The sequence below is a fragment of the Piliocolobus tephrosceles genome, chromosome 7, assembly GCF_002776525.5.
Source record: "Piliocolobus tephrosceles isolate RC106 chromosome 7, ASM277652v3, whole genome shotgun sequence".
Lineage (NCBI taxonomy): Eukaryota > Metazoa > Chordata > Mammalia > Primates > Cercopithecidae > Piliocolobus > Piliocolobus tephrosceles.
In genome coordinates this window covers 38,183,518-38,207,732 of record NC_045440.1, presented here as the reverse complement: position 1 = coordinate 38,207,732, position 24,215 = coordinate 38,183,518, and the positions used below count along the sequence as shown (strand labels likewise).

At 34.2% G+C, this 24,215-nt stretch overlaps 1 protein-coding gene across 3 annotated transcripts in view; it reads left to right on the top strand.

The window, feature by feature from the left end:
• Positions 1-24,215, top strand: part of ADAM2 (ADAM metallopeptidase domain 2) — a 103,521-nt gene that overhangs the window by 39,429 nt on the left and 39,877 nt on the right. For all 3 annotated transcript variants that reach the window (XM_023214645.2, XM_023214643.2, XM_023214644.3), the window contains 4 exons: positions 8,705-8,776; positions 9,195-9,361; positions 10,411-10,492; positions 20,563-20,699. In XM_023214645.2, the coding sequence (XP_023070413.1) occupies positions 8,705-8,776; positions 9,195-9,361; positions 10,411-10,492; positions 20,563-20,699 (458 nt within the window). The remainder of the gene's footprint in view (positions 1-8,704; positions 8,777-9,194; positions 9,362-10,410; positions 10,493-20,562; positions 20,700-24,215) is intronic.

The window sequence follows — 24,215 nt, the reverse complement described above, 5'->3', positions numbered from 1 at the left end:
GGAAAATTTACCAAGCAAATGGAAGACAAAAAAAAAAAAAAAAAAAGCAGGGGTTGCACTCCTAGTCTCTGACAAAACAGACTTTAAACCAACAAAGATCAGAAAACACAAAGAAGGACACTACATAAGGGTAAAGGGAACACTTTGACAAGAAGAGCTAACTATTCTGAATATATATGCACCCAATACAGGAGCGCCCAGGTTCATAAAGCAAGTTCTTAGAGAACTACAAAGAGACTTAGACACAATAATAGTGGGAGACTTTAACACCCCACTGTCCATATTAGACAGATCAGAAGACAGAAAATTAACAAGGATATTCAGGAGTTGAACTCAGCTTTGGACCAAGTAGACCTAGTAGACATCAACAGAACTCTCTACCCTAAATCAACAGAGTATGCATTCTTCGCAGTGCCACATGGAACTTATTCTAAAATCAATCACATAATTGGAAGTAAAACACTCCTCAGCAAATGCAAAAGAATTGAAATCATAACAGTCTCTCAGACCACAGTGCCATCAAGTTAGAACTAAGGATTAAGAAACTCACTCAAAACCACACAGTTTCATGAAAATTGAACAACCTGTCCCTGAATGACTACTGGGTAAATAATGAAATTAAGGCAGAGATCAAGAAGTTCTTGGAAACCAATAAGAACAAAGAGACAATGTAACAGAACCTCTGGAACACAGCTAAAGCTATATTAACAGGAAAATTTACAGCACTAAATGCCCACATCAGAAAGCTAGAAAGATCTCAAATTGACAGTCTAACATCACAATTAGAAGAGCTTGAGAGGCAAGAGCAAAGTAATCCAAAAGCTCACAGAAGACAAGAAATAACTACGTTCAGAGAAGAATTGAAGGCGAGAGAGACATGAAAAACCCTCCAAAAAGTCAATGAATCCAGAATTTACAAGGAGCTTAAACAAATTTACAAGAAGAAAAAAAACACTATTAAAAAGTGGGCAAAGGATATGAACACACTTCTCAAAATAAGGCATTTATCCGGCCAAAAAACATATGAAAAAAAAAAAACTCAACATCACTAATCATCAGAGAAATTCAAGTCAAAACTACAAAGAGATACTATGTCTCACAAGTCAGAATGGTGATTATTAAAAAGTCAGGAAACAATAGATGATGGCGAGGCTGTGGAGAAATAGGAACACTTTTACACTGTTGGTGGGAATGTAAATTAGTTCAGTTATTGTGGAAGACAGTATGGAGATTCCTCAAGGGCCTAGAACCCAAATCTCATTTGGGTTTGTTTGACCCAGCAATCTCATTACTGGATATATACCCAAAAGAATATAAATCATTCTACCCTAAAGACACATACTCATGTATGTTTATCACAGCACTATTTACCATAGCAAAGACATGGATCTAACTCAAATGCCCATCAATAATAGACTGGATAAAGAAAACATGGTACATATACACCATGGAATAATGTTCTGCCTAAAAAAGGAATGAGATCGTGTCCTTTGCAGGGACATGGATGAAGCTGGAAGCCATCATCCTCAGCCAACTAGCACAGGAACAGAAAACTGAACACCGCATGTTCTCACTCATAAGTGGGAGCTGAACATTGAGAACACAAGGACACAGAGAGTGAAACAACATATACCAGGGCCTGTTTGGGGGTGGGAGCTGAGGAGAGAGCAGTTAAAGAATGAGTCAACAGGTATAGCAAACCACCATGGCACACATATACCTATGTAACAAACCTGCACATTCTGCACATGTATCCCCCTTCTTTTTTTTTTAGAAGAAATAAAGGGAAAAAAAAGAATCTAATGAGTGTATATACTCTATTTCTGAAACAGGTTCTTTTTCTCTCTATAGCTTCCCTTGTTTGTATTAAAGATAAAGAAAGATCATTTGGTTTGCAGAATAAATCTAGTCTCATTAAACTTGGCCTAATTATTATAAAAGTGCAGTGAGAAACGTGTTTCTTCATGGTATAATTTTTCATGTTTATTTACAAATCCAAATATTTTTAGCTTCTTTATACCACATAAAAACAAGATACCAAAAGTATATAAACTTTTTGAACCACAAAGTATCTGAGACAGGTACCAATGAATTTAGAAAGTTTATTTTGCCAAGGTTAAGAACATGCCTGTAACAGCCTTAGGAGGTCCTGATGACTTGTGCCCATGGTGATTGTGGTACAGCTTTCTTTTACGGATTTTAGGGAGACATAATACATCAGTTGATACATGTAAGATTTACATTGGTTCAATCTGGAAGGACAGTAAAAATTGAAGCAGGGTCTTCCAGGTGGTAGGTATAGTTAAAAATGTTCTGATTGTTAAATGGTTGAGTGCTTTCTATCAATAGAAAGAAATGTCTGGTTTCCAACTAAGAGTTGTGGAGACCAAGGTTTTATCATGCAGATAGAGCCTCCTGGTAGCAGGCTTCGGAGAGAATAGGTTGTAAATGTTTCTTATCAGACTATGGTCTGCGTTGTTGTTAATGCTTGTTGTCTTTTCCTGAATTCCGAAAAGCAGGAGGGTATACTGAGGCATGTTTTACCCCCACCCCTCTTCCCATCATGGCCTGAACTTGTTTTTCAGGTCAACTTTGGAATGCTATGGCCAAGAGGAGGGATCCATTCAGATGATTGGTGGCCTTAGAATTTTATTTTGAGTTTACAGCTTAAACATATGTTCAGAAATTAATGTTTCACCATTTACCTTATTTGAAAATGATCTAGATAGCCCATAATTATCTATTCTTCAACTTAACTTAGCAAAACTTTAAAAGTGTAAATTACCAACGATATTTAGGGATCTATTTTTTTTTTAGTAGATAAACTATAACACAAAACAAAGATATTCATCATTGAATTATTTTTCTTGTTTATGAATTGCATAATACAGAGATAACATGAGCTTATTATATTAGGAAACCTAAGTAGAACATGCCGACAACTCCAAAGACTTGTCTATTTTAAATAAACCAGCACGGTTTAGCTAACTTTTCATTCACTGAAGTTATCCACAAACAAATGAACATGAAAAGCATTTGAGTTCATTCCCATATTTCTAGCAGTTTTAGAAATATTTTATTTATATAAACACTTATTTTCCTCAAGTTAATTAAATAGAGATCCTTAGCATATATTAATGTCGGCAATACCATTTGAAGATAGAAAAATACCCTGTATATATTACATACAAACATACATATATATTACAAGGCATACATCAACATACACAGAAGCAGATCCTGCAGTATTTAGTCTAAAATTTTAGCCATGTGCCTGATACAGTGACACACAAAACTCACTAGTTCATAAAAGCACATGCAAATCTGGATCAGAATTATATTTCTAGCTAATGGAACAAGATTATTCACCCAGATGGCTAAAACAGACTTTTAAGATTTTTTTATTTGCCACTTTTCCAATTGTCCCCGCCCTCTTCCTTTTTAGACAACAAATCTTCCAAATTTCCATTTCACTTCTGTATCAAACTACTTCTCTGACGAGGCTATTTCTGCCCATTGTTGGACATTATGGGCTGTATAGACCTTCCTTAGTCTGAGGAAATGTGACTTGGCAGACTTATGTCCCTCAAATAGAAATTCACTAGTTTGCAACCTATCAATCCTTATATTTTTATATTCCCTCAATCAAATTGTAGCCCAAGTGAGGGCTTTACCAATAGATTTTGACACCACAGCACATGAGGCTCCCATATCAAGGAGTTGGGGAAACTTCTTTTGCCCTGACGGTTTTACCTACTCTTATGCAAAAGACTTTGAGTCCCTATCAGTGAGTTGAACCAAAGGACCCTTGTCCTTTTGTCAGTCTTTATCTTGATTAACCTACCTGACCATTGCCTCAAGAGGTTACAAGTCAGGTTTCTCATTGTAATCTCTGCCTTCTAGCTTAAAAAATTCTCCCAATGGATAAATAGGGCAGACTTGTTGAACACTCTTTAATGTTAGGGAAGTTGCCAAGGTATCCCTTTGGTCCATCCATCCCTTGATAATGTTACATTAAGACTTTTGTTTTAACCCAATTAATGTCCATTTTATTCATTCCATTTCTTAATAACCATCTACAGATGGCTACCCTCATTTTGCATTTCTAAAGGGATGGCATTTAAGTATGATAAAGTAAAGAATTGACATTTAAAAGGCACAGAATGCAGGCTTTATACCTAAATACTATCATCTGCTGAAATAAATAAGGGTGGGGGTAAAAGTCCATTAAGACAACATGATTGTGAAAAGCATCTTAAACCTAAATACAAGGCTTGCTATGTAGTTTTAAGCCAATGCCTTTACTCCAATGTAAGAGTTTCTATAATTTTAGTCCTGGCGCATGGAGGGAGGATTCCCTATACATGGAGATTTGATGCAACTTTTTCTTATGAAAAGGTCTCAAAATAACTGACTAGAGTTAGTCATTGTGCCATAATGACTAACATGTGCCAAATATGCCAAATGTGCATATTTTGGTTGTATCAGTGTCTTCCCAACACAGTTTGTGTTTTTTAACTGGATTTCTGAATTCAGAGTTAAACCTATTAACACAGAGGGCAGAAGAAACATTTTCTGTGTCTGGACTCAACATGCATAGACCAGAAAGTTTTAAAAATAGTGCTTTTAGTCTTACCTTATAGTCAGAGCCTGGGTTCATTCTTTTTCTATTTATAAAATTGACTTGCAATCCTTTCACTATTTTTTGTTTTGTTTTTTTTGTTTTTGTTTTTTTTTTGAGAAAATACTTTGGGGATGGTTTCTCGGGATTTTCTAGAACAGCGATGCCTTTAACCACTGCTCTGAACTCAAGATCTTGACCAAGATATAAAGGTGGTTAAAGAAGCATGCCTAATTGATTTGAAGGCCTAACTTTACAAGGCATTTATCTACCTTTATTTTGTTCCTCGAGTAGAGAAGCCAACTAAGTGAAAAGGTTAGTGGGCAGAGGAGGAAAGAGAGGGACAATAGGGGTTTCATCAGTCTTACAGTCTTTTGTAATGAATATTTTAGTGAAGTTGTTTTAGAATCCTGAGGTCTTATAGAAACTACTACATATCAATGAAAATAGATGTACCATTCTCTATGCCTAATTTGGGAGTGCTTATTTTCATGTGCACCTCTTAGATGGATGATTTTGTGCAATTGTAGCATTCCTCATAAAAGCCATTGCAATTCTAAATTATCTTTAGTAAGGTCTTACCGTTTTTTTTTTTGGAAGATATTTACAGCTTCCAGGAAGATACATTTTGAGCATAAGAGAAGCAGGTATACCAGAAGATAGAGTACTGGATGCTTTAGAATGTAAAGATTCCATTCTTGTATTGTGTCTTGGGTTTCTTGGAGCTGAGAAAAAAAAGCCCAAGATGATAGTGCTACACTGTTGTGTTGTATGATACTTTATAGTATTCTTCACTGAATGGAAATTTTTCTTGAAGCTGGCAAGTGGCAAGTACACTAGTGTCAAGCTAACCCATTCTGTCACCAACTTATCCTAACACAAGAATCTTAGTTTTAGGTGGCAGACACTTTAATAGCTTTTAAGTGTTTGATCCATGCTCATCAGTCAAGTTGTGGCTCATTTCTGAGATTCCTTTGACCAATCTAGTCAATGATTTTCCTTACCTTTGCATATAAGACAAGAAACAAGGAGAGAAACAAAATCCCTGTGAATGTGGCAGCAGCTATCCTTTACCTCTAAAGTTGCAGCCCTTTTCTGTCTGATGGATCACCACAAAACACCCAAAGGTCATATGCTTTGCTACAGCACAAAAGGACCTTGAACTGGAAAGCCAAAAGTATCAGGGAGCTCAACTGTAGAGCTGAAATTCAAGAGGAACTTACTGACAAATTCTGGGTTTGGTGAGGAAGACAGAGAAGTCTAAAGGAGCCAGCAGTCACCTCACCTGCATACCTCATGGGTTACAGGGATAGCCACAAGCCTCCTTCAGATACCATCTTCAAAGACTGTCAAAGAGCAGAATCCTGACAAGCTGAGTTTCAAAGATCTAACTGATTTTACATATAATTCATGAACCAGGCAGCACCCAGTAGACATAAGCTGTGTTAGGTAAATTTATCAGAAATGAGGAAACAGCAATAGTGCAAAAACAGATTTGTTAGCATCAGGCTACATTCTTTATATGGGTTAAAGCAGAGAGGACTTTCTTATTATGCTAACTTAGGTTAACTGGGCCCCTTTTGATTGGTTACTGAGAATGTTCTGTTTTTTCGAAAACTGGCCTGCTTGGCTATTATCTCTCCCCTGATTCTTGAAAGGTCAGATATTTCAAGTAAACAATTTAGGTTTTAGTTTATTGACATGAAACTTATCATAAGTCACCCCATTCGAGGCCTTACATCCTTTTCTTTTAAAAAAAATGGTAACTGTTATAATTATATTTCAATATTTAGTTCTTAAAATTGAAGTTGAAAACTGTTTAGATGCATGGGATTTTCAAGTGGGGAGAACTCTGCTCTTTCTTTGGGTAAACTCTGTATCTTCATATTTTTGTTGTGGGGGAAAAGCACTATTAATAAAATATGTGGTTGGAGTGTTAATTGGGGACATTAAAATATTACATTTAATCTCTCTCTTTTCAGGAGTTGTTCCCTTTCAAAAGGCCCTTTACTATAACCTGCTTATAGTGGAGAGATGTACCACTGATCTCCTTGAAAAGAGGAGAAGATTTGGAAGTTCTAATTCCTTTTTTTGATGTTGTTTTTAAAAAGCTTTAATGAAAAGTAATTTACATTTTATGATGTTAAACTATTTGAAATGTAAAATTCCATGTCTTTTAGTATATTTACAGATGTGTGCAAACAATAATAACAATAATCTAATTTTAGAATATTCATCACATTACAAAAAGACTTTGTATCCATTAGCAATTACTCCCAATCCCTCTGCCTCTACTTTCCTGTACCACAGGCCAAGCAATCACTAATTTATTTTCTGACTGTACAGATTTTTCTGTTTTGCACATTTCATTTACATGGTATTATACAATATGTAATGATTTATGACTTTATTTTTTCATTTACCTTAGTGATTTTTAGGTTTATATATGTTATGGCATAGATTAGTACTGTATTTCTTCTTACTATAAAATACTATCCTATTGTATCACAATTTGATTACCTATTCATTAGTTGATGGACATTTCACTTTTTCCACTTTTAAGCTATTATGAATAACGTTGCTGTAAACATTTGTGTACAAGTTTTTGTGTGGGCATGCATTTTAATTCATATTGGGTAGGTGTGAAGAATGAGAACTGCAAATTGTTGGATTATAAGATAACTCCATTTCACATTTGACAAACTGTCTTCAAAAATGATCGCTCCATTGTGTATTTCCATCAGCATGCATAAGAATTCCAATTTCTTCACATCCTCACCAAGACTTGTTATTGTGTGTCTTTTGAATTACAGTGATTCTAATGGATGTGAATTTTTTTCTCATTGTGGTTTTGGTTTACAGTTCCCTAATATGCAATGAAGTTGAGAATATTTGCATTTGTGTATTATTCATTTGCATATCTTATTTGGAGAAATGTCTATTCACATTATTTGCATGTTTTAATTAGGTTGCCTTTTTGTTGTTTAGTTGTAAGTGTTCTTTATATATTCTATATACTAGATCTTTATGGGATATAATATTTTGCAAATATTTTTACTATGTCTGAAGGTTGTCTTTTTTTCTTGATGGTGTCATTTGAAGCATAAAGATTTTAATTTTGAAAACAATATTTCTCCATTTGATTTTCTTGGATTCTTCTTCAAATATTAATTGACTATAAATGTTAGAATCTATTTATGGGCACTCAATTTCACTGATCTGTAAATCTAATAAAAGGTCAGTAACAAATTGTCTTGGTTACTGTAGTTTATAGTTAGTTTTGAAATTGAGATATGTGGGTCCTCCAACTCTGTTCTTATTTAAAATTGTTATGGACATTCTGAATCATTTTCATTTTTCTACACTCTATTTCTGGATCATGTTCCATGGGCACTTAAAAAGAATGCATATTTTGCTGTTTTATAGTGAAATGTACTATAGATATTTATTGCCTTATAATTTTGTTATAGTCTTCAATATCTCTGTTGATTTTTTGCCCAGGTATTCTATTACTGAAAGCTGTTTACTTAAGTCTTTAAATATGACTGTTGAATTTTCTATTTCTCCCTTCAATTCTGTTGTTTTCTACTTTGTGTAATTCTCTGGCTCTGTTTTTGGATGTATACATGTTTATAACTTTTTTATCTTCCTGATATACATCCTAGCTCTCTTATTATTGCTGTTTGTATGGTATATCTTTTAAGATCCTTTACTTTTACGTGAATTGTATCTTCAAAAATGTGCTATGTCTCCTATAAACACATCTAAACATTACAGCTTAGAGCTAAACCTTTCTTTTAATAATTATTATAATTATTTTATTGATAGTAGAATTATACCTTTTTTATAATGTTTATAATTTTTAAATTTCTATGGAAAAAATATAAATTCCAATTCATATTTTTCAGTTTTTTTACTGAGCATATAACATATCATTTGTATAAGAAAATAATGTCTAAAACTAACATGTTTGTAATTTAAATAATTTCTTACTTCACCAAATTGAATTTTAAATGAAACAATAACAATCATTAAACGTTAAACAATATATATTTATATCTAAAAGATAATTATGTTTTACAGTATAATCATATGGGGTCTGGTACAACTGCTGTCACTCAAAAAATTTTCCAGTTGATTGGATTGACAAATGCTGTAAGTGTTTGCTTCTTAGTACTTTCACCCTTCTTGTGTTACTAAAACAATTTCTGTACCTCCTTATGACACTACATGAAGCCACATGTTGTGTGGTGTCGGGGAAATTAAGTTTTATTTTAAATTCTACTTATCTGAAGTAGGAATAATAATAATTGTATGCACCTAATTTGGTTACTGAAAGACTTAAATTACATAAAGCAGGGGGTATGGGGCTTCCTTAAATGCAAGCATTATAAAATCTCAAGTATTACTTTTATTATTAGTAACATTTTAAATGTACTAATATACTTTAAAAGATCAAATGCAGACTTACAGTTTAGTTGCTTAATATTTGTCATAAATTTGTTTTCAAACATATATATCTAATTTTTAAAAACTGCGACGTTCAAACATATTTTTGTGTTTTCTATTTTAGATTTTTGTTTCACTTAATATTACAATTATTCTGTCTTCATTGGAGCTTTGGATAGATGAAAATAAAATTGCAACCACTGGAGATGCTAAAGAGTTATTACACACATTTTTAAGATGGAAAAGATCTTATCTTGTTTTACGTCCTCATGATGTGGCATTTTTACTTGTGTAAGCATATCTTGACATTATATAAAGTTTACCTGAAGAAAATGTATGCAATTTGACCCAGTATCTGACAGTTGATAAATGTGTATTAAAAAATCTATTTTTTTCTTATATGCACCATTTAAAGATTTTTCACAACATGGTGTTTATAACAGAATTACTGATATCAATGTGTTTATTGGTTTGAAGTTAAAACTCACTCGTCAATCTTGTTCCCATATTACTTCTTTCCCAAGAGTGTATACCACCTTCTTCAATAACTCACACACTGCATAAAATTTTCACAATATCTATTCAGAGAAACATCTGAATTCTATAAACACAGTAATTCAGCCTTCTTGTTATGATTTGTTGTTATAAATTAAAAAGTAAGCAAAGAAATTGAAACACTATGTTTTAATATCTCTAATATATCTGCCTTGTGCTTAAGGTTTTAGTACATTAAACTTCCTATTTAATAGACTCTGTTTTTCTTTTATCAATATTCAGAAGATATATATGTGTGTGTATATATGTATATATATCTATATATATATATAGAGAGAGAGAGAGGCAGAGAGAGAGTTTTAAAGATTATACATGGAGTTTTAAACATTTTACTTTTTATCTTCTGTCCCCTAAATATAACATGCCTTTTTCATGTCTCTGGAAGGCTAATTTTGTCTGAATAACTAGAGACTTTTGTCGATAGAGTGATTCTGCTCATTAACCAGTTGCATTACTTTAGCTTTTTACTTTTAAGGAATTTTATTTATTTTTATTATTTTTTGTTTTTTCTTTCAGTTTTTCTGTTTTAGTTTTTTAAAATTTACATAAAATAAATCTTTGTTATGTTACAGAAATCCATATGAAAATACACTTTTCATTATTTGTTCTTAAAATCTATTTTATTGTTTTTAAAAGAAGTAGAAAGATTTAGTCACATCTTATGCTATGCTACATTAATGTTAGATGGAAATATTAATGATTATCATAAATATAAAATTTGTCTTATAAAAATTCATATTAATTTTTACAAAATTATGTGATTATGATCCCTTTTTAAACTTAAGTTACAGAGAAAAGTCAAATTATGTTGGTGCAACCTTTCAAGGGAAGATGTGTGATGCAAACTATGCAGGAGGAGTTCTTCTGGTATGGTATGGTTATGTATAGAAAGTATGCTTGGGAGGCCGAGGCGGGCAGATCACCAGGTGAGGAGATGGAGACCATCCTGGCTAACACAGTGAAACCCCTTCTCTACTAAAAAATAAAAAATAAAAAATAAAAAATAAAAAATAAAAATTAGCCAGGCGTGGTGGCAGGCGCCTGTAGTCCCAGCTACTCCGTAGGCTGAGGCAGGAAAATGGAGTGAACCCGGGAGGCAGAGCTTGCAGTGAGCGGAGATCGCGCCACTGCACTCCAGCCTGGGCGACAGAGCGAGACTCTGTCTCACAAAAAAAAAAAAAAAAAAAAAAAGGAAAGAAAGAAAGCATGCTACATGAATTAGTATACAGTTATGCATTTTCATAGTTAACTTTTATGTATATTAAAATTTGCATTGTTTTAAGCGTCTTTGTCACTGTTGCTGATAGAAATGTTTAAACTATAAGAAGTGCTCATTGAATTCACTACATATAAAAATTTTTCAATTTCCTATCATGAGTTCATGATATGCTTTCTAGAAAGTTAAGGTAATGAACTAGTTTACTTTTACTGTAAAGTGCTCTTCAAGTTTTCATAATCTTAATATTTAATAATTAACTTTGGCTAAAACTTAGATTTTTTATGTTTTTCTAATTATATAGCGAACTTAATTATGAACCAGATTTAAATAAAACATTTGAAAGTATCAGTCGCCTTAAAATGCTTCATAGGGTATAAGTAAAGAATAAAACAGAACCAAATGTCCTAACTGACATTAATTATCTTAGAGAATGTTAGTGTATTCAAAACTGATACTTTTTGCTGTTATTTCATAATACTATCACTATTCTAACAAACAGAACTTGCCTTTTTGTTGTGTGAGTGTACAATATCTACGGGAGTTTCACAGAGGCAATGAACAAATGAAGCTAAGTGAAACAATAAAGAGATGAATCAATTAAACGGAGATAAAAATAATTTCAACTTCTATTTTAGATTTAGGGCATACATGTACAAGTTTGTTAACTGGGTATATTGCAAGATGCTAAGGTTTCATATATGATTGATTCTATCACCCAGGTACCAAGCATAGTACCCACTAGTTAGTTTTTCAACCCTTCCTCCAACCCCGGGTAGTTCCTGGTTTCTAGTGTTACTATCTTCATGTCTAAGTGGACCCAATGTTTAGCTCCCACTTATGAGTGAGAACAGGCAGTATTTGGTTTTCTGTTCCTGAGTTAATTCACTTAGAATAATAGTCTCTAGCTGCATCCATGTTGCTGCAAAGGATATGATTTTTTTTATGGCTGCATAGTATCCCACGTTTTATATGTACTACATTTTCTTTATCCATTCCACCATTTATGGACACTTAGGTTGATTCCATGTCTTCGTTATCATAAATAATGCTATGATAAACAGGTAAGTGCCAGTGACTTTTTGGTAGAATGATTTTATTTTCTTTCTTTGTGTCTTTTTTTACTTTTTTTTTTTTTTTTGAGACAGAGTCTCTCTCTGTCACCCAGGCTGTAGTGCTATCTCGGTTCACTACAACCTCCACTTCCCTAGGTTCAAGCAATTCTCCAGCCTCAGTCTCCCAAGTAGTTGGGATTACAGGCACTCACAACCAAGCCCAGGTAATTTTCATATTTTTAGTAGAGACGGGGTTTTGCCACGTTGGCCAGGCTGGTCTCGAACTCCTGACCTCAGGTGATCCACCCGCCTTGGCCTCCCAAAGTGTTGGGATTGATTTATTTTCTTTTGTATATATACCCAGTAGCAGTATTGCTGGATTGAATGGTAGTTCTGTTTTAAGTTATTTGAGAACTCTCCAAACTGCTCTCCACAGTTTCTGAACTAATTCCAGTTCCCCCTAACAGTGTATAAGCAGTCCGTTTTCTTCATCGCTTCATCAGCATCTGTTGTTTTTATATTGTAATAAGAGCCATTCTGACTGGTGTGAGATGGTGTTTCATTGAGTTTTGATTTGCATTTCTGTAATGATTAGCTGGTTAGCCATACACAGAAGAATAAAACTAGATGCCTTCCTTTCACCATATACAAAAATTAACTCAAGATGGATTAAATATTTAAATGTAACTCCTCAGACCATAAGAATTCTAGAAGAAGACCTAGGAAACACCATTCTGAACTTTGGCCTTGCCAAATAAAATATGACTAAGCCCTCAAAAACAATTGCAACAAAAGCAAAAATTTACAAGTGAGATGTAATTAAACAAAAGAGCTTCTGCACAACAAGAAATATCAACAGAGTAAACAGACAGCCTACAGAAAGGGAGAAAACATGCACAAATTATATATCTAACAAAGGCCTAATATCCAGAATCTATAAGGTAATGAAACAATTGAACAAGCAAAAAACAAATAACCCCATTAAAAAATGGACAAAAGACATGAACAGACACTTCTCAAAAGAAGACATACAAGTGGCCAACAACATATGAAGAAAATGCTCAACAAAAATTAATCTTCAATATTTATAAACAAGTTTGGAGAATGTGGCTTATACTTATGGTTAAGTGAGTTATCTGATCTCAAATGCTGGAATTTGACTTGTTTATTTCATCACATGCCATAGTAAGAAATCATAAGACTCTCCCATGGAGAGTGCAAGGCCTTCACTGATTAACAAAGAGGAGAGCAGAACTGATTTTCTCTACAGGGCAGGATTCCAGCATGGGCAACATAGTAAGAACTCATTTCTACAATAATTTTTAAAACTACAAATATTAGCCAGGCGTGGTGGAAGGCCCCTATAGTCCAAGCTGAGGTAGGAAAATCACTTGAGCCTAGGAGTTCAAGGCTGCAGGGAACCAGGATTTCACCACTGCACTCCAGCCTGGTCAACAGAGCAAGACTCCGTCTCAACAATAACAACAAAAGTTTTAAATTAAAGACAGGCTAGCTACCAGGAAGAAGAAAATGCCATAGTTTACTGGACAGTTTATGCCTCATGGGCAGAGAAGAATGGTCTCTCTAGTGACGACAATTGGAAGAAATCTTTTCCAGTATTCTTTCTTATTCTCCACAGTTATTTTACCTGCCCATTTCCCTGGAAAAATCAGCTATAGCCAATGTCCACAGAAGTGAGATGTTGAAGAAAATAGTTGAAGTTCTGCCTTTTGATGTTTAAATTCCCACCACCCTTTCTACCCAATCCTGCAGGGCTGTAGATTGCAATTTAGAGTCTGTATCCTTCTGATGCTACTCCTTCCTAAAAGTTTGTATGTGAAACCACAACACAAGTGGTTTTTGGTTGAGTACAAACAACAAAGAATAATCAGCATATGATTTTTCACTTAAATTTATTTTTTTTCTTTTTTCTTTTGAGACAGATCTTGCTTCTGTTGCTCAGGCTGGAGTGCAGTGGCGCAATCTCGGCTCACTGCAACCTCTGCCTCCCAGGTTCAAGCGATTCTCCTGCCTCAGCCTCCTGAGTAGCTGGGACTACAGGTGCCCGGCACCATGCCTGGCTAAGTTTTTGTATTTTTAGTAGAGACTGGGTTTCACCATATTAGCCAGGAAGGTCTCGATCTCCTGACCTTGTGATCCGCCCACCTCGGACTCCCAAAGTGCTGGGATTACAGGCATGAGCCACTGTGCCTGAACTTAGAATATTTAATTGACAAACATCATATATATTCAAGGGGTACAATTAGACAATTATGTACCTTTAGATATAGTCATGTTAAAGGTCACTGTTTCAATATGTGAATTTGGAGTGGGAGGGACACAATTTAGTCCATAGCAGTAGTCTTAAGGCAGGATGTCCTAGAAGAAATAAAGAGGAATATGTAATTATGATGAACTTTTGAAGGGGAAGATAGCAATCATAATGTTGTATGCATCTAATTACATTGCTTCAAAATATATACTGCAAATGTGAGAGAATAAAGGAAAAAGAGAACCATAATCATATTTAAGAATGGAAAAAAACAACCTACCTCAGCAATATAATTTTTCATTTCATCAAAATATATATTTCTAAAATATTATACCAAAGAGCAATATAATACTAATGTAGAGTATTTACCAAAACAAATAATATGGTGAGAAATAAGGCAGTGTCAGTAAATATTAAATGATTGAAATCTTACAGAGAAAAGTGTCTGACAATTGTGGATTTAAATGAGAACCAAATAATAGAAATATCACTTAAAACATCTCAAAAGATTGGTAAATAAAATGATGAGATAACTCATTTTGAGCTAAGTGGCATTAAAAATACAGCATATCTAAAATTATGGGATCCCAAAAAGGCAGAACTAAGAGGTAATGCATTTATAGCTTTAATGTATAAATAAAAATAAAGTTAGTTTAAATGTAGATTATCTAACTCCACCTCCAAAAAGCATATAGATGGTGAGTTAAGCTAAGAGACGCTAGGAAGTAGGAAATAAGTTTTAAGGATAATATTGGCTATCAATGAAATACAAAATATAATGAAGAAAATCATCAAAGTTCAAACTAATATTCTTGATATATACAATTTATAACAACCTACCAAAACAGGTATCTTATTTCAAAAAAAAACTGAAAAAACAAATTATCCAAATATTAGTTGAATAAAGGGACGTGTATTGTACATATAAGATGGCATATCCTCAACCAATTAATGGCAATAAATATGGATAAAATTTTATGAATAATAAATTTTCTCAAGTAAATAGAAAAGTAAATCTGAATCACCATTGAACCATTGGCATAGTTGAGTCTATAATTAAAACACTTTCCTCCAAAACAAACAAAAAATCTAGGCCCACATGATTTCCACAAAATTGGCTCCAAAATATTTAATGCTTATAGTAAGTTACTTTAGATAATACAAAAGGAGGGGCTAATTCTCACCTTGTTTTATGATTTGAGATTTATGTTAACAAAAAGAATTCTTCAATATATCAAAATGGATGACATGGTGAACACATAGAAATTATTCTAGGAATACAAGATGAATTTTATATTTGAAAATCAATCACAATCTACTTTATTAAAAAATATATACAGAAAGATACATTTGTTAAATTTAGAACCTACTCATGACAAAAAAAAGAAAGACTGAATACTCTCAGCAAACTTAATGTAAAAAGAGACACCTTCAAGAAATATTTGCCCATTCTAAGATCATGAAGCTATTCTATCCTCTAACACAAGCCTGATTGATTTGCCTTTCAATTGTAGATGTATAACCCACATTAAAAAAATGTGTTTGGTGTAAAATAGGGGACAGAATCAGTTACCTCACACTGGATAGGTAATTGCTTCATAACAACTTATTTAAAAGGTTAGTTTTCCTCCAAAGAAATACAGTTGTGCCTTTGTTATAGAGATCAACTCGCCATATTGCTGGCCTCTTTCTGGAATCTTTTATGACCATTGGTGTTTTTGTATGTCCTTTCACCAACACCATGTTGTCATAAGGACTCTACCTTAATATTGAAACATCGAAAATGGTAGTGTAAACCCTACTAGTCTGTTATTCTTCAAGACTGTTTCAGGTATTCCAAGCCCTCTGCATTTCCATTTTAAAATCAGCTTGTCAATTTCAACAAAACTGTTTGATTGTTATTGCTTTTTATGGAAACTTTAGATCAATTTCAGGGAGATTAGTATCAACAATATCGAGGCATTTTATCCTTCAAATGCGTAAACATATTGTGGAATATCCATATCCTGTAGTGCACTACGCAGAAATTAAAAGAAGTACAGTTACACTCAAAATGAAAGAATTTCCAAAACTATATTTTTAGAAAAACTAGCCAGAAATAAAATAATAAATACTTAATGGTGCCATTTTTATGAAGCTAAAGTGCAAGTAAAGATAAACCACTGTAGTGAGATCAAAATAAAGATTGTATTTTATGGGGAGGTAATGCCTGGAAACTTGCTGAAAAGAACCTCCTGAGTGATGAAAGTATTTTGTATCTAGTACAAAGTAGTAGTTATATAGGTTCATGTGACACACACACACATGCACATATACAAGTACACACATATGCACTTCCCCAAAACATGTGTATATATGTGTTTTCACATAAGTATACATAAATTATATGTATATGAATGTGTATAATGTGTACAGAAATACACATAAATATATATACACACACATTGATATGTATATGAAACTGTATCAAATCCAAAACATTATTTAAAAGGTATGAAAGCACCATGCAAAACAAGCTTTTAAATAATTCCAAAGGACAATAATCAAAAGAGATAAAAATGTTTTAATTTCAACTGTAAACGACAAAGATCATTAGATTGCATTTTCTCTACAAGTTTCAAACCCATTTGTAAAACCACAGAAATTTTAACCCCTAAAGGGTAAGAGACAGACCAAAAATAACAACCATAGGTCAATTTATGTGTCAATATTAATATAAAGCAGCAAAATATTCTTTAAATAGAAATCCATATGTATTTGGTTTCTATTACTTAAGATGAAGCAAAATCTTAGCAGCATTATATAATGATCCTGAACATATAGTAGGTATATACTAAAAATCTACTGAAAGAGAGTGCAAACAGTGAAAAGCTTTGAATATAGGCAAAAGAGATTATTGAGTGCTCTTTCAATGCTATTCTGGGCTTGACTTTCAATTGACTGGGCTGTTTGCAATTATTTGGTGGCAGAGGTTAATGTGCAGATTTTTGTCTGGAAGAGATGCAAATAATTTCTCTCTGGTGGACCAGATAACCCACATATTATTTATTATTCTCTAAAACACTAATCAGTTTTGTATCTAAAACCTACAACTCTATCCTAACACGTTTATTAATATACTCCTAGCTTCTCAAATGCTCTTTGATATGGTTTGGCTGTGTCCCCACCCAAATCTCATCTTGAATTGTAGCTCCTGTAATTCCCATGTGTCATGGGAGGGAACCAGTGAGAGGTAATTGAATCATGGGGGTGAGTCTTTCCCATGCTGTTCTTGTGATAGTGAATAAGTCTCATGAAACCTGATGCTTTTATAAAGGGGAGATCCCATGCACACGTTCTCTGGCCTGCCACCTTGTAAGATGTGCCTTTACTCTTCCTTCCTCTTCCACCATGATTGTGATGCTTCCCCAGCCATGTGAAACCGTGAAACTGTGAGTCCATTAAACCTCTTTTTCTTTATAAATTACCTAGTCTTGGGTATGTCTTTACTAGCAGCATGAGAGCAGACTAATATACTCTTTGAATTGGTGTGAACATCTTACCAGTTCCTTGACTAAATAATGAGTTGAACAAAACATAATATGTGTTCATTAAAGAAAAAAAAGGCATAGATAGAATGTTGATACATAAAATTAGAGACAAGAGTGTTTTTTTAAAAAAACTTCTATGGAAGGCACATTATAGAGAATATTCACATGTTATGTGAAAAAACAAGTCTCAACAAATCCCCACCTGTTTACAAATTTCTCAGTCTGGTGATTGGCATATAAGAAGCCTAATAAATGCTTGTTGCTGTTATTATTTGAAAACTATGGTTCTAAACAGGTATATTCACCAAAAGAAGATTGTCTGCTTTGTTGAAATTTTTTGTCCCTAAATATACATTTTTTTAAATTCAGTGTTAAATATAGTTTTGCTTTATTGTCACTTGGCTTTCAAATTAGAGATAATAATAACAAGGGCCTGTAGGAAATTCTCTTACTGCTTTCCATATCTTTAAAAAACTTTTTATGCTAGTCTGGACTGAACTGTGTCCCCCCTGAATTCATATGTTGAAGCCTTAACCTCCAATGTGACTATATTCAGAGACAAGACCTGAAAAGAGGTAATCAAGGTTAAATAGGTCATGGTGGAGGGGGCGGGAGGTGGGGCTCTAATTCAATAGGACTGCTATCCATAGAAGAGGAGGAAGAGACACCAGAGATAAGGCTCTCCACGTGCACATAGAGGAAAGGCCAGCAAGAAGGCACTCTAGTACAAGCCAAAAAGTTCTCAGCAGATGCCAACCAACCCTGCCAGCACCCTGATCTTAGACTTCTAGAACTGCGAAATTCCACAGAACTGCAAGGAAATAAATTTCTCTTGATTAAACCATCAAGTCTTCTTTGGCATTTTGTTATGGCAGGCCAAACTGATTAAGAGAAATCCAAAGTGAGATGATCACAAACAAAATGTGAAGAAACGTCATCTCAAATGTAAAACCATGTCTTTGATCCTATAATGATCAAAGACATTTGAAAGTGTCTCTGAAAGGAAATACAATAAACAGAAAGATCCAAATATATGTACTAGTAAGAATACAGGGAAGGCAAGAGCAACTGAACATGAAGGAAAAAAAGAACCCTGCTTTTATACAAATGCCTAAAGTGCAATCATTGGACGTTGTTGTCTCCATCTTAGTGAATTATAAGAGATGACAGGAAACAGGAGAAAAAGAGAAAAGTATAAAGATGCATTTATTGGTCAATAAGCCTTTTCTATAATATCTCAAAAACAAGGTGGTTTAAAATAACAGTACCAGTATTAATATACTACTACAGTGTTTAGCCTTTTGAAATTTAGCTGAATCCTTCAATTTATTCCCTGTAGAATCATTCTCTCTCCCTTTCCCCCTTCTTCTCCTTCTTCTTTTCCTTCTCCTTTTCATTCCTTTCTTCTTTCTCCTCCTTGTCCTCCTTCTTCTTCTTCCTAACACTGTCTCTCTGAAAGCAGATGAAATATTAAAATGTGGAAATTTGATAAATGGAGTATTTATCCATGTCATGCAAAATGTAGAGCCTTTGCAGTACCTCCATGCAAGTATTAAAGAACTTTAATTGGTACCAAGTGTTGATGGAGGGAAGGGAGTCGTTTTGTCAGAGTCACAGACAGAAGGTAGACCTCCCATCAAGGGTTCAAAGAGACATAAGCATCATTGCAATGATGTAATAAATACTTCAGTTTCATTCACGTCTCGTTCTTTTCTCTCTATTAGAATTAATCAAGACAAAATTTGAGGGCAAAGCATGCCTCTGACATAATCTATGTGTGTCATCTTTTTGGGGTAGAGGGCAAGGTAGAAAATGATGGAAAATTGACTTACAGAGGCAAACAGAAGAAACCAAAATGTATACCTAGAAACCTATCATGAAGTATATTCATCAAAATGTTATTAGATATATTTGAAGGGGTAGCAGGATATGTGGATTTTTCCCAAAATTCGTGTTATAGTGTGATCAAAATGCGCTATAATAAACATCTTACTCTTACAAAAAGAGAAATTATAAAGGTATTTTAATTTTCCCAGTAAAATTGAAACAACTGAAAAGTCAGAATTCTTATTATCAGTCATTATTACCATAATATTAATTAATTCAATGGGTTAACTCATGAGTTTATAAATACATGTATGAAATGGTTATATAAAATATTATCTTTGAAGAATCAACTTTTTAATTTTTAATTTTATTATGGGTACACAGTAGTTATATGTTTTTATTGGGGAGATGTGATGTTTTGGTACAGGCATACAATGTGTAATGATTAAATTAGGATAATTGGAATATCCATCGCCTCAAGCCTTTATCGTTTCTTTGTGTTAGGAACATTCCAATTCCACTCAGATATTTCAACACATACAGTAAGTGTTGTTAACTGAAGTAACACTATTGTCCTAGAAATACTAGACCTTATTCTATTTCATTGTGTTTTTCTACCGTTAAACCATCTCACCTTTACCTCCCCCCTTTGTACTACCCTTCCCAGCCTCTAGTAATGACCAAATTTCATAATTTGATGCTATGTTTTTCTATGCATTTATCTTTAAATATTATCTTTTGTGAATATAAATATGACTGTAATTGTTGTTAGACATAACTAACAAATTCCTGGGGCAATATTTTTTTCTTTGTCTGAGACCACCAAATGAGTCATCCATTTACATACTACTAAAACTTCAGATTTTATTTTTCATAATTTTCTTATATTTATAATGAATTAGGCCAACATGGATGCCACTTTTGGGGATAACAGATGCCCCTATTCCATTTTATCATGTGACTCTTTAATAATTGCATTGTTCTCTAAGTAAACAAAATAATCTCCCAAAACGTGTACATCTATTTTTTCTTCTCAGCACCCCAGAACCATAAGTCTGGAATCTCTTGCAGTTATTTTAGCTCAATTGTTGAGCCTTAGTATGGGGATCACTTATGATGACATTAACCAATGCCAGTGCTCAGGAGCTGTCTGCATTATGAATCCAGAAGCAATGTAAGATTTCTGACTTATACTTTACATATATAGTTTAATGTAATTTTAATATATTTAGTTGAAGAAAGTTTAAGTTGTTAAAATAAATAATAATGGCTATCAGCTGTGACCGAGGACTCCAGGACCAAAATGTGTATTCCAACGCCCATGACGCATATTTATCTCAATATCACTTGTAATTAAATGTCACACTGGCTTTCTCACATGCGATTGATCACTACATTTATCAATATTTTTACTTGTATAATTTTACAATTTGATGCATGATTTGATAAGCCAAATGCAAGCTTGAGATCACTACACAAAACGTATTTATCAGTGTGAACTTGTCTGCATGACTGTCCTTCACTCTGCCTTGGTTCAGCCTGAAGTCTCAGCATCTGTTGATTTCAGAGATGCTGCCGTTCAGCTTTTTCTTTGTCATGAGAGAAAGTCTTTTGTAGTATTCTAATCAGGCCTTAATGATCTAGTGATTTTTTTTTTTTTTTTTTTTTTTTTTTTTTTTTTTTTTTTTTTTTTTGCTGATATCAACAGTATTCTTATAGTACATTATGAATTTTTGTAGAAATAGGATCAAATAGCCAGGGGATTTAAGGAAACCAGGCAGTAACTGGAGCCAGCCTCTTGTCTTTCTGATGGATGTTCTTGGAGGCATTCTTTGTTTCTCAGATGTGTTAGAGAATCAAGCCTCATCGCCTGCAGCAGGAAACATCTCACTGTCTTCATTCCCTCACTCCTGCTCCCTAAAATATTTGTGCTTAAGTTCTTGTCTCAGGCTCCTATTTTTTGGGGTGGCGGGGTGGGGAACCTGTCCTAAAATGGTTACCCCAGAATGACTTTAGAAAACAAACCTTTATGAAAGGATTGTCATGATCTGATACATGATCTGAAAGAGCACCTTTGGCAAAAGATAATGTGAAAAGTGCACTGCAGCAGGTCCAGGCTGTGGTGCCAATGTCTTGTCTTTGGTTCTTGTGATTATTTCAATACAATGATACTAAGTATATTCCTGGTAGATTACGTACATGTGGAATCTCTGGCAAGTATCAGTAGGAGATTTGCAGTGCAGACCTATAGTTCTGCTATAGCTTCCGATGGGCTACTGCACTCTTGTAGCCTTGAGCATGTATCCAGGAAATAGTAAGTTGCTATGCTATTGAAGTTCACTGTGTTTATCATAAATGGGGTGTTTTAGAGCCACAAAGAATATTTATAAGCTCAATCTATCTGATGACCAAAATGGTAAATCTGGGAGCTGGTTAGAGGAGGTCCAGATAGTACAAGTAAATAAGGGAACAGGGATCCCAGATCCTCATGTTACCTACATCTATTTCACCAATATTTCTCAGTCACTACACACTAATAGCCTCGTAGGGATTTTCTAAAACTGATTGATGGAGGGAAAAAACAAACAAACCTCAGTCTATTTTCAATATGTTAGTTGAAGTGTTTTTTAAAAGTCAGTTTCATATAGAGACCTATTAGATTTAGACCTAAAGACTGTGAGGATGGTAAATGTCCCCATGCTGGCATATTTGCAAACAATATGTCGGGTTTTCCACCTTGTATGACAGAAGTGTCAGAGATTGGAATCTACACAGATTCCTATGTTGTGGAAAATAACTTGAATACTTGGTCAATGATCTAGATGCTGTAAAGCTGGACATTTAAAGACAAGAAAGTGTGGGGAAGAAGTATGTGGATTTATTTAGAATGGGCACAACACATTCAGATGTTTATTTTCAAGTTCCACCAGAAAAGTGTTTACTTCAAAAGAAGCATTCAAGGACCAGGTCTTTGACATCTATGATGGTCAACCAGCCTTTTTCCTAGCACACCCTAAAAGAAGTCTTAAAATGAAAGGCATGCACTCCTTCTTTAGGAGCAAACTTCAGCCACTTTAGTGAAACACCAGATTCCTGACCAACTAGGGAAAATTTTGTAAATATTCTGTACATTTTTCTGTGGGCCCAGCAGAAAGAAGTCATTATTGCCTTATCAATAATACATGCTGACATTGACTTTTCCTCCTCCTCTCTTTCTTCATCCTTACACCCTTATTCCTGCTTCCTAGAATCACCTCCCACATAAAATTCCTACAATCAAGTTCATGCTTTAGAGTGTTTTCTCATGGCCAATCCAAACAAAGACAGATGACATTTATATCGTTTGTATTAATAATGTTGAGTATTATTTATTAAACTTTTATTTATCTCGACCACAATATAGTTGTTTACATTGATGATAATGATATATTGCTCGTCATGTTGATTATAATGATTGCAATAGTTGTGATGGTAAAAAAAAATGATGGGAAAGATAAGAAAATCACAAATATAAAAAGTTCTTTGGGCTCTCCACATCCTCGTGCATAATGTCAAAATATTCTCTGTTCAATTTTGAAACAGGCAATTTTGTTAGGATGCCTGATGAGTTATTGCCATCATGGTTGGAGCCTGTTTCTTAGTTTTTTTTTTTTTTTCCTTTGGAAATAGGTTTCTTATTGTTTTTCTAGTTGCACCATGTTTATAAGACTATGAAACTTTTAAGGTTAATATTGTTATGTGTGATCTTGATCCTGCCATTATGATATTAACTGGTTATTTTGCACATTAGTTGATGCAGTTTCTTCCTAGGCTCGATGGTCTTTACATTTTGGCATGTTTTTGCAGTGGCTGGTACCAGTTGTTCCTTTCCATGTTTAGGGCTTCCTTCAGGGTCTCTTGTAAGGCAGGCCTGGTGGTGACAAAATCTCTAAGCATTTGCTTATCTGTAAAGAATTTTATTTCTCCTTCACTTATGAAACTTAGTTTGGCTGGATATGAAATTCTGGGTTTAAAATTCTTTTCTTTAAGAACGTTGAATATTGGCCCCCACTCTCTTCTGGCTTGGAGAGTTTCTGCCGAGAGATCTGCTGTCAGTCTGATGGGCTTCCCTTTGTGGGTAACCCGACCTTTCTCTCTGGCTGCCCTTAAGATTTTTTCCTTCATTTCAACTTTGGTGAATCTTGCAATTATGTGTCTTGGAGTTGCTCTTCTGGAGGAGTATCTTTGTGGCGTTCTCTGTATTTCCTGAATTTGAATGTTGGCCTGGCCTGCTAGGTTGGGGAAGTTCTCCTGGATGATATCCTGTAGAGTGTTTTCCAATTTGGTTCCATTTTCCCCCTCACTTTCAGGCACCCCAATCAGACGTAGATTTGGTCTTTTGACATAATCCCATACTTCTTGCAGGCTTTGTTCATTTCTTTTTCTTCTTTTTTCTTTTGGTTTCTCTTCTCGCTTCATTTCATTCATTTGATCCTCAATCGCTGATACTCTTTCTTCCAGTTGATCGAGTCGGTTACTGAAGCTTGTGCATTTGTCACGTATTTCTCGTGTCATGGTTTTCACCTCTGTCATTTCGTTTATGACCTTCTCTGCATTAATTAGTCTAGCTGTCAATTCTTCCACTCTTTTTTCAAGATTTTTAGTTTCTTTGCGCTGGGTACGTAATTCCTCCTTTAGCTCTGAGAGGTTT